Source organism: Belonocnema kinseyi, chromosome 4, assembly GCF_010883055.1.
Source record: "Belonocnema kinseyi isolate 2016_QV_RU_SX_M_011 chromosome 4, B_treatae_v1, whole genome shotgun sequence".
In the NCBI taxonomy this organism is placed as follows: domain Eukaryota; kingdom Metazoa; phylum Arthropoda; class Insecta; order Hymenoptera; family Cynipidae; genus Belonocnema; species Belonocnema kinseyi.
In genome coordinates this window covers 85,935,042-85,947,328 of record NC_046660.1, presented here as the reverse complement: position 1 = coordinate 85,947,328, position 12,287 = coordinate 85,935,042, and the positions used below count along the sequence as shown (strand labels likewise).

Below are 12,287 nucleotides of genomic sequence, written 5' to 3'. Positions count from 1 at the left end.
CATTGCCTCTGTAAGTGCTTATTTTGAGGAACTTCCGAAAACGCACTTTTCTGAAGGATTAAAAAAACTTGAAAAGCGATTGACCAAGTGTATAGGGCTCCATGGAGATTATGTTGAAAAATAAAAAAAAATGTACCCAAAAAAAATTGTTTTTATACTACATTCTAAGGACTTATTGAACTACCCTCGTAATTTAAATCTTTGTGAAATTTCTGTGTAACCAGACTGCACTAGTATTCAAATGACTTCACAAAGATGCCGAAAGGTTTCAATGATTACCGAGATTTCACAAATATTTCAATGATTTACCAAAGATACCAAAAGATTTGTGAAACTTTCCACGATCCACAAATAGACAGTGCTTTCATAAGGATTTCTTTCAATGACTCCACGAATATATATTTCAATGCTTTTACAAAGATTTAAAAATACTTCAGAAAGGTTTCACTGTGTAACCATTGAAATATTTGTGGAATCATTGAAATCTTTGTGAAATATATTAAAAAAATTTTAAAATCTTTCGTAATGCGAAACCTTTCTGAAATATTTTTAAATCTTTGTGCAAGCATTGAAATATGTATTCGTGGAGTCATTGAAAGAAATCTTTGTGAAAGCATTTCATATTTGTGGATCGTGGAAATTTTCAAAAATCTTTTGGTATGTTTTGAAAACCATTGAACTATTTGTTAAATCTCTGTAATCATTGGAATCTTTTGGCATCTTTTGGCATGTAGAATCATCGAAATCTTTGTGAAATATTTTGAAATTCCTCTAAAAGCTTCATAAAACCATTTAAATCTTTCTGAAATCTGCGTGTAATCATTGAAATATTGTCGAATCATTGGTATCTTTGTGAGATATCTGTATAATCATTGAAATCTTGTGTGCTTTTTCGAAACAATTGAAGCCTATGAAATATTTTTAAAATGCTTTGAGATCTGAAATTTTTTAAAATATTTGTAAAAGCATTGCATTATTTGTGAAATGTTCTGAAAACATTGAAATATTTTTTGTATCATTGAAATCTTGAAAACATATTTTTGAAGTGTTTAAAAATGTGAAATCTCTCTCAAATATTTTGTCATTTTAAAAAATCTTTAAATAAGATGTGCAGGCAAAAATCAAGTGATCAACCCCTCGCAAAAATTGCCAACCTAAAATTCTAAATATGGATTAAAATAACCTTTTTATTTTCAGGCCTCGCAAACTAGACGTGGAAGGCGTCAAGCGCCATCATATCCGACAACCATCACATACCGGATCAGACTTACCGCGGAATTAATCAACAGCATTTTGCAAACGCCAGCCATTGAGTGGGCTACCAGGATGTACTGGTGGTCCAAGCGCAAAGTTTTCTAACTAACTCTTTCAGCACAAATTCTGCGAAACAGGGTAGTTTAAAATTATCCCTAATCGGTGGCTTACCCACTTTCAAGCCGACAAAATCAAACCAATTGACACAAAGCAACCCCAGCGTCGCAAATTGCAGAATGAAACTGCTGCGACTCAAAAACAAAGTCGATCACTTCCTAGAATAATCTTCCCCTTTAGAAATTATTTAAGAAGTAATCTAGAGAAAAAAATCTTTGAATAAAACAGAAATCCTGGTGGAAACCTTACGAAAATCGAAAAAATCTAAAACGTAAAACGGCAAAATCAAAATGAACAATTGAACGCAAATCTTGGTAGTTCCTCAATGTCTGTTAGGCCGCAAGCTAATGTAAATTATAAACGTGTGTAAGCTTTTCAGCAGCCATATTGTACCAATTTATCACGCTCGCCAAGGCACTTGGGATTGCAAACGAATTTGTAACTTTTTCGATACAGCTACTCGACGAATGGGACCTACGCGACAAGTCGGCTGCGTTCAAGGGTCAAAGCGCGCGATCAGCATTTTCAAATAAGTAGCTACGCGATTATAATAGTGAGACGAAAATGCTGACTGTTTCTATATTAATTTTCTAAGGACCGTCGAGCGCAGTCAACGGGCCTAAGAGTTGACTTCCCACGAATAAAGGAACTACATGTAATACATAGATATTATAGTATTGAAACGTGTTATTCTTCGGCAATGGGTGCACATTGATCGACGTGTTCCTGTACTGTAGAAGTGTATACCTACAGCGATTTCGATTCGAAAATTGCACAACTGATGAAACTGCAGAACTGCTTATACAGCAGCACTTTTCTTGAATGAGTCAAGTTTTTCCTGTGGGATTCACAATAGCGTCAGAGTTGAAAGGATTCTTCCAGTTCTGGGGCGCAGAAATGTAAAGGGAATTTAAGAAAGAAAGAAAAAAGATAATGTAAATTACATTAGTACACGAGACACAAGCGCTAATCTTTTACGGATTAACGAGCAGCGATCGACTGATTTTATTCATAATTGTATGCTAGGCACAGTATCGGAAATTGGGATTTACGAAATAGTACCTACGGCACTAGATCTCAGACATCAATGTAGCTTTTATCCGATCAGTTTTATTTTTAGCAAATAACGACTAAGATTTCGTGACTTTTCTGCGTAAAGATTCTGTAAGAAGAAACGAAGCTGTGTAATTTTTTTTAGGCAACGATTTGAATAGCTTGTACATTATTGAGGAAATGAAAATTAGTAATTTTTTTTTTTTTTTGTATACGTTTTGGCAAGATCCGCTCACATTCGTTCGTAAATGGAGGAAACTCCTAGCATTATTGTGTAATTATTATTATTATTAATTTTTATTGCGTTATGTTACATTTTATTATTAACAATATATTATATTAATTGTAAAGCTTATCGTTTTCTATATTTTTACCCTCATCGATTTAGGAGAATTTGAGCACAAGACTTGAGGGCATTTTCTGAGATTAGGCATATCTGAACTCTGAGGTTCTGAATGGACCAATAATGTATTTGGATAGCATTTCAATTACAAAATTTTGATTTTCCAATTCAATTGTTGGTCAGCTTTTCAAATAGCTTTTTAAATAGATCTTTATATAGCCTTTGAAGCAGCACTTTCGAATGTTATTTATACCTTAAGCGAAGCTAAGGGATGAAAAATGTACTAAACTGTTCTCATAAAAAAAATTTGAACGAACCAAAGTTGTTCCGAGTTGCAAATTCATTTTTATTGGTCCTTAAATATTATTGTTTATCTTACAGAACAGAATTCTAAGTAAATTAAAACGAGGAATAGTTCTCGAGGTGAAGAGGTGTTAGCAGACGAGTCTGTAAGAAATGTAGCGCCCGGCAGTTTCTGATGGTCGAATAATTTTTACAGCTTGGCCTCTTTTAAGACCGAAATATCTGGCAACGGGATCGTTTGCTTGAATTCGCATCAGATGGTTTTCCTTCAGTTTGTATCTGGTCAAGAGTTCCTCTTTTTCTTCGGGAGTTAGAACGATGTGTTCTGGTACCAGTTCATGTTCGGTAATATTAATCAGAAGTTCGGATTCGAGAAATTGTTCCAGGATATATTTGGGAGCCATATCAACCAAAGATTGCTTTGCCGAAGGAGTCATTCCTTGCTGAACGACAATTATTGCTCTGAAAAAGTATCAACAATTGTGTTTATTAAAATAATATTTGATTAAATTTCGTAAAAACAAAGTTAATTTATTTGTAACGTATGCTGCTCTTGAAGAAATCATTATTTTATCAAAAGCAGCCGCTATTTCGAAGATATTTTTAATCAATCATGTTTTAATGAGTAACTGACCTCGAATTTTTAATATTTTTATTTATTTAGTCGGCAGAATTTGTATAACACTGATAAAAAAGTTAGGAAAATTATTTAGACCCGATGGACAAAATATAGAGGCTAGAAATTTAGATGCTTTCAAATTCAGACTCTATAATATATGATAATATACTTGGTTGATTTAAAATTCTCGAGTTTTAAATTTCGATGCATTTTACATTTTAACGCTTTTAAATTTAAAGAATTTCGAAATCGAAGATTTATAAATTTGTTTGTGCTGGAATACAAAGATTGTTGTCACGAATTTCATGTTTTAATACACCTAATTTAAATAGAAAAGTCTACAAAATCCTAATTTCGAAATTACTTGGCATTTCCCTGGCTGTTATAAATTTCTCTTTTAGGTATAAAACAATATTATACATACGATCATATGAGAACAATAACGTTACCGCAAAAAAACGGTTCGTTTCTAAATTTATCTTTAAGACTTAGTGATCATCAGTAAGCAAAAGGTTGAATAAAAATATAAAATCCACATATATTACACATTAAGTGGTATTGCATTTACAACAAAATAAGATCAATTTTAACCAAATACAGTGGGTGCCAAAAGTATTCGCCCACCTCTTTTTTTATGACTGAATAAATTCTCTTAATTTTAATTATACCAGAGCAAAAAAATGTCTCTTTAAAAGGTTGATTTTTTTCGAAATTCTGGTTAAAATAAGACCAGGGTGAAGCCAATTTGTCTAGTTTTTAGGTACATATTGCAAAAATAGTGTAAATTTCAATGTTTTCTTAAATTTTCAATAACTTCCGAAATAGTTAACATTTTTCAATGTTCTTCGGCGCATTTTGAAGCCTTTTTTCGTCGTATTGCAACAGCTTACGAGTATAAATTGTAAAAAAAATTCTTTTTGAATTGCAAGAACTTTAAGTTGTAACAAAAAAAGTTGGATAAATTGAAATATTATTTTTGGTAATAAAAATATTTTTGTAAAATATATGAAACATATAATCATGAAGTTCATATGTAATTTCCTCAAAATATATATTTAACTTTTATTCTGATTTGCCTACAGATAAGATGTTTTCAAATTTATCCAACTTTTTTATTACAACTTCAAGTTCTTGCAATTCGAAAAGAAATGTTGACTATTTCGGAAGTTATTGAAAATTTAAGAAAACATTGAAATTTACACTATTTTTGCAATATGTACTTAAAAATTAGACAAATTGACTTCACCCTGGGCTTATTTTAAACATAATTTCGAAAACAATCAACCTTCTGGTGAGACATTTTTTTAGCTCTGATATAATTAAAATTAAGAGAATTTATTCAGTCATAAAAAAAGAGGTGGACGAATAGTTCTGGCACCCACTGTAGTTGATTTTTCAACCATAACGTTGAATTTTCAGCCATGAAGGTTAATTTTCTAAAAAAAAAAGAATAGTCGAATTTTCAAGAAAATACATCATGAATTTTCAACTAAAAAAGATACGATTTTAACCAAAAATAAAAGTTATATTTTCAGTACAAAATTAATTTCTAACCGAGAAAAAAACGATTTAAAAAGAAATAGTTTAATTTTCTGCCAAAAACGAATTTTTTTTACAAAATACGTGAATTTTTATCGAAAAAGGATACATTTTTCACCAAAAATTGAATATTTATTTTTCCAGCGAAAAGAATTAATCCTTAAAAAACAATATTCACAACAAATGGTTAAATTTTTCGACCAAAGAAATACATTTTTCACTAAGAACATTAACATTTTACTACAAAACAGAGTAGTTTAATTTTAGTTAAAGAAATAAATTTGCAGCAAAGTACTTAAACTAAAAACAGGGGTTTCAGCTAAAAATTATGAATCATCAACTAAAAACGAAAAGGCTTTTGAACCAAAATGATTAATCATATCAAAAATGAATTTTTAAGAAATAAGTTCCACTTTCAACTAAGTAGTTGAATTTTTAACGAGGATGATTAAATTTCTATGGTAATATATGAATTTTTAAAATAAAAAGACCAACTTTCAACATAAGAGTCGAATTATGAATAAAAAAATATTTTCCCCAAATAAAGAAAAAGGTTTCATCACAAATGTTGAATTTTCCACAAAAAATAATTACTTTTTAACAAAATTGTTGAAATTTGAACAAAATAAGACCATTTTTAAACACAAGATGAATTCTCAATAAAAAAAGATAAACCTTACACGTGTGTAAGTCTTACTTTTCATCAACATATTTTCTTTTCTAAATGTAACGAAAATTTAAAAAAATGCCTCAGGTGATTTGTGGATACTCCTAAACTTCAACTTTAGTTTGTCGAGAATTCCCTGACTAGTTTTACGATCCTTATTTAAAAAAAAATGTTAAAGTTTATGTTTGATACCATAACAATTGTGAAGAATTAAAATTTAAAAGGCCACCAATTTGAAAGTATTCACATCGAAGACATTACAATTTTTAATTCTTAATATTCAAACTGGGAAAATTAAGTAGAATACAAAAATTTCCAGAGTTGATGGTATCAATTTATTTAAAGTTTCAATCATCCTAGTCATATTGAAAAGTCAATAATTCACTTCAAATAACACACAAATTTAAATAACATATAAATCTTATTTCAGAATTTGAAATTTGAATTCTAAGTTAAAAAACTAAGAGGGTTAACATTTTTAAGAATTATTAGTTCCAATATTTTAAAATACCAAAGCTTTATAATTCGAAGATGTTATAATAAGAAGTTTGCGAGGGTAACAAGACGTCTTGATTTTTATGGCTATCCTGATTTTCTGTGCTATTTTTTATATTTTAATGTCCGAAAACGAGAATTCTCAATATGTATTGCCCGGGTATAAAATACTTCGGTCTAAATATTCAAATGTTTTGTAGAAAATCCGTCTTTTCAGCTAAAAACGAGGCTTGGTTAAAAACTAATCGATTTTGATAGAGGATTATCAATTAGTTTGTTTAAATTTTTTTGGGTGATGATTTATCCTTATGATTTAAAAATCTTTTTGTTGTTTTTGAAAAATTAACTAAATTGTTGAAAATTCGTTTTTAAATTGTTGAAAAAAATATTTAAACTAAAAATTTAAATACTCGAATGTTTGTTGAAAATGTATCTTTTTTAGTAAAAACTTAACTTCTTTACTTAAAAATTCGTTTTTTGTTGCTAAAAATTAATTAATTTAACTGAAAATATGACTTCCATTTTTTATTGAAAGTTTATCTTTCTAGTTGAAAACTCATGTATTTTGTTGAAAATTCGTTGTGTGTGTGTAGAAAATCAAAGTTTAAAGTTAAAAATTATAAATTCACTTATTTGGTTTAAAATTAATTTTTTATTGAAGATTCATACTTAATTCCTTCTGAAAATTCGTTTCTTTAGTTAAAAATTGTACTTTTTTGTTGAAAATTAGTCTCTTGTGATAAAATATTAATCTTCTTGGTGAAAAATTAATCTTTTTGCTTGACAATTCATTTCTTCGATTAAATTGTTTACTATTTTGTAGAAAATTCGTTGTTTATGGTTAAAAATTAATATCTTAATCTGTAAATATATCTATTATATTTTGAGTTGAAAATTGATCTTTTTTAAGTTAAAAATTCGTCTTTTTTGATAAAAAATTTATGATACTGATTAAAAATTAATTTTGTTGTTGCAAAGGTCCCTAATTTTAGTGGAAAATTCATTCCCTGTGTTGAAAATTGATGTATTTTGCTAAGTCATTTTTTTCGTTAGAAAATTAATCTTTTTTTCTTGAAATTGGTATTTTGTAGCAACCTCGCTTTTTAATAACACGCCTCAAGTTAAGTTGTATTGGGGGCTCAGATAATTAGAAGTTGAACGGGATGAGAGGTGGGACATTGTTCTGATTTTTCGATCAAGACATCAAGCCATCATTAAAGGTATACCAGCTGTAAGTTAGACAGGGCCAAGAAAAAATATCTGAAAAACTCCATTTTGTAAAATTCCAGATAACAAAGAAACGAAGCAAATAAATAAAGAAATAATTACCTGTGAATCTTTTCTTCCTGCATACGTTGGCAGTACGTTTTGATTGTCTTGATTCCAATTTTTGGTTCATCGGGGAAAAATACAAACAGCTGATCTGTCGGATCATCGTTATGAGCGACAAGGACGATCAAATCACTTCGAGCTGGTCTTTTTTCACTCGGTTTATCTCCGAATTGTTCTTTAAATTGTTCCAGAGTTTGATCCAATTCATCTTGCGTGACAAGATAACCTCTATCGTGGCAAAGCTGCATCACCGTTTTCCGGATTCGCCACAATTTATATGTTTCCGCTTCGTCATCCATTTTCTATATTCTAGTAAACTTACAATTGATTTATTTACTGACTGGCTCGATGATTCCAAAAAAGGGGCGAAAATTTTACTGTTCCCTGCTTTTCACAACGTTCACAATCCTTCGTTGCCTTCTGCCAAAGATATTATCTTTGCTTCTGCCTTCTGTTTGCAAATTGCGTTTTAAACATAACCTCACTTTTCAAAACGAAACGAAAACTATGCGCATACGCAGACGCAATTCATTTTTTTATTTTGAGATTTTCGGAGAAAATGGACTGCTACATTGTTGCGAATATTTAAAAATTATTCACTTACTTTTTCGCTTATTTTTCATACCATGTGCTGCAATAAAGCATTCAGTTATGTTAAGAAATTGAAAAATCCGTTCACATCTGTTCTTTGGAAATTTTGTACCTGCATGTATGGCGTGTTGCATGTAGTACATGTTGAAATATACAATTATTTTAATATCATTTTCTAATAGTTTAAAACGTCTGAGAATTATGAAATATTTGTAACCTGTGATAGGCGGTATTCGAAAGAATCTAAATTCTAAGGATGGAACAAAATTTTACTTCTGTAATATCTTTGTAATTAATAATAAGTATTTTCATTTTATTATTTCATTAAATGGTAATTAAAAAAATAAAAACTATTTTTCAAATAGAGTTATATATAATAAATTAGTTTTTACGAAGATATTAATAAAATAGGGAAAAAATGGACCGAATCCCATGTATTTGATACCTTGTTTTCCCCTCACCAGTCAATGAATTGAAGTTAGCTGGTGGTTGGAGTGAAAATCGTGAAAATACTTAATTTAAGAATTTATTTCAAATACAAAAAGAGGGAAATTCAAAGGAATAAATTGTCAATTTTAATTTAAACCTTTGAATATTATTAAATCAGGAGAAGATCTACAAGTTTGCGAAAGCGGCATTCTTCCCCGGCGTTCTTTCTGAAAATCCCCCAGGATTTTCTGACTCTCCTTAACTATTTTTTTCACTGGTTAATAAAGAATATACGTCGCTTTTTGAAAAGAGCGATGTACAATAATTTAAAAATTATTAGTTTTAATAGCGATTTATTTTTACGTTTACAAATTAAGATTATTTCAATTTTAAACTAACTTTAGAACAGTTCCATTTTGAAATGTTAAATAAGGTCTATGTTATTTATTGTTAAAGCTGACAATAAGAAATCATATAATTTTCAACATTTTTTCAACTCTGACCGGCTTAATATCCTTCAACTTTGACTGGTGAAAAAGACAGTAAATATATTTTTTGTACAGAAATATAATTTTTAAATAAAAAAAAATCTGTCCAATAACTTTGAATGTCATTTGAAACTATATAAAATTATACCACTTAATAATTTGTATTATCTTTCAAATTTCTATAATTTCGATTTAAAATTATACTTTTGAATGCGCAATTCTGAAATCGTTAAATTTGTTAGGCCTTTCCAATAAAGTTGTTCAGCTTCAAAAGTTTAAATTCGCAAATATAATATGGTTTGAATTTTCTTAATTATTTAATGCTCAATATACCGTTAAAATCCCTAAACTTTATAAAATACCTTTTGATAACCCTCGAAATATTATAAAATGAATTCAAATGTAGGATAAAAAAGATTCACAAATAAAAATCAGACTTCCGAACTATCCCACTTTTCCTCGTATTAGAGATAAAACAAATTGAAAAAGAAGAAGAAAAAGGAAAAAGTAAACGGGGATCAATTTAGACACTATCATCAGGGATTATTTATAGGAAAACTTTAAGGTCTGGTTGATAAATTCATATGCTATTTAAAAATCAAATATAATACCTGCAATTAAACAATCTTTAAAAAAGGTTGCTCTATCTAATTTTTCACTGAAATCTTCGAAAAGCTTATTATATTAATTTAAATCTTTTATAAATACCTTTAAATCTTTAAAAATATCCTCAAGTCTTTCTATAAAATATTTCAAAATCTTTATAAATCTTCCTGCATTCTATAAAACCGCATACAATTTTGTTGAATTCCTTAAAATCCTTGGAAATACCCTAAAATATATTAAATCCTTTGAAATATTTTAAAATACATTGAAATTTTTTAAACACATGAATATTATTAAGATTCTTTGAAAATGCCTTAAAATCGTTTTCAATGCCTCCAAATACATGAAATATATTGAAAATGTTTTTGATTTTTTAAAATCCCTCACTTTTTGTGAATAAATTCTTTGAAATTTATTAAAAGATTATAAAATCTGCGAATTCTCGTGAAATTACATTAAATTTTATAAAATCCCTCAAAAATCATTTCAAGTTCTTTTATATATCGGAAATCCTCTCAAATCCCTTTTGGAATATTTTCTTATCATCATAAAATATTATAAATCCTATGGAATCCTTTTAAGTCTTTCGAAATTCAATAGATCTATTGAAATTTCACAGTAATACAAGAATCTGAAATTCAGTAGAAAAAGGCGGTTGACTTTCAGATGTAACCAAAAGGATCATTCGCCAGTTGAAATTCAACTGATGATAACATGACTTTAAGTAACGCGCTTAGTTGAAAGTCAGCTGCTTTATGTACGTAAAATGTTCTTTATAGGTTAATTTAAGACAGAAAGATTGTTAACTTTCTGCCAACACGTGCGTGTGAAATGAAACTTATAGGTTAATTTAAGTCAGCTGATTGTTGACATTCATAAAATGTATGCTCTTTTGTTCAATTATTAGGAACATGAAATGAATATAAAATAAAAAATTGAACAATTTTAGGAAATACATTTTTTTTAAATGTGAGCACTGAATAAATTATCTATTTATGCGTAATAAATCAAGTTGTTTTATCCTCCAAGTCGATGAGATTAGTAGAAGGAAAAAAGAACTTAATGACACTAAACAAGGCACTCATATCCATTTCAAGCTACCTGGTACAGAACGTCAATCTTCAATCCTTTTTCATATCTTTTTTATCACATATGTACCATTATTCTAATTATACTCAAAATCCGTTATAGATCTGAGTACACATATCAAAATACGAAACGTTAACGAAACAACAATCATGAGCTCAGTGTTGATCGCTACTATTAATTATCATATTACTCGTATATGAGATAGGAGACACTGCACCTACGAGATACTGCACTAAAGTTCCATTTCTGGTTGAAATTAAGTGACTTACTTAATTTAATGCAAAAATTAAATTTATCTACATTTAAAATTCATCATCTTGTATTACTGTGTTGATAAAAATCACTTTAAATCATCCATAAAAATCCTTTGAACTCTTTACCTTTCTCTGGAGTTATTGAAATCATGAAAAAGATCTTTAAAACTTTTAATCCTATAAAATAGTGAAAATCCCTTATTATTCAGTATTTTCTTATTTCAGAACTTATATCCTAATTATTATTTAAATTATTAATTTGCTTCAAAATTTTTTTCAGTAAGTTATGCATAGTTACCTTTTTGGATTCATTTCATTTCGCTGAACATAAATTTTTCAAACGAATTTTGGGAAACAAGCATCAACGTGCAATCATACGCATGAATTAACAAAAAAACATTCATAACAAAAAAATATTATCATCATTATTTGTTAATTGTGCCGTTACTATCAGCAAAGACTAATTTTTCACGATTTAATTGTTTGAAAAAACGTTTGAAAAATATGTTAAATAAAAAAATAGAATTTAAAATTTATGGATTGTATCATTTATGCTGAAAAATAATAACTTTTCACAAATTACAAGAAAAAAGTTTGTTTATACAAATAATAATTATTTAAACAATTGCAAATTATTTTAAACATACTTAGCAAGTTGTGTTTTGTCGAACAAATACCAAACTACAAATGCTAAAAAATTTTTTGAAAAGTCATTCGTCGATTGGAACTTTACATAAAACCGCTTTTTGAGATTTTTTGGACATTTTCCGGACACAATATAAAGGGGATGAGGATCAAAATGAATATTTATTGTGTGGAGCTTATTCTCCAAACATTTCTCAAGACGTGATTAAACTTTAATGTATAAAAATTTGATAACAAATAATTGGTTTTCTCATCTTTTTGACAACTAAGCTTTCTCATTGAAAATCGCATGTTAGTTGAATGCGGAAGTTAATTCTTTCTGTGGGAACCTCACAAAGTGAAGGGGATTGTTACTTTCCTGCATCAAAAAAATTTTGTAATATATTTTTGGATCATCGTAGTAATACGTTGTATTGGCTGAAAAATTCACTAACATTCTACCACACGTTGTGAAAAAAGTGAG

At 28.8% G+C, this 12,287-nt stretch overlaps 1 protein-coding gene across 1 annotated transcript; it reads right to left on the bottom strand.

Annotated features, from left to right (window-relative positions):
* Positions 1–3,092: 3,092 nt before the first annotated feature.
* Positions 3,093–8,379, bottom strand: LOC117170608 (DNA-directed RNA polymerases I, II, and III subunit RPABC1). The gene is made up of 2 exons (XM_033357488.1): positions 7,720–8,379; positions 3,093–3,532 (listed from the first exon to the last, which is right to left on the bottom strand). Exons 1-2 carry the CDS (start codon positions 8,019–8,021, stop codon positions 3,202–3,204), a joined length of 633 nt encoding a protein of 210 aa, XP_033213379.1. The 5' UTR covers positions 8,022–8,379; the 3' UTR covers positions 3,093–3,201.
* Between the last annotated feature and the right edge of the window lie 3,908 nt (positions 8,380–12,287).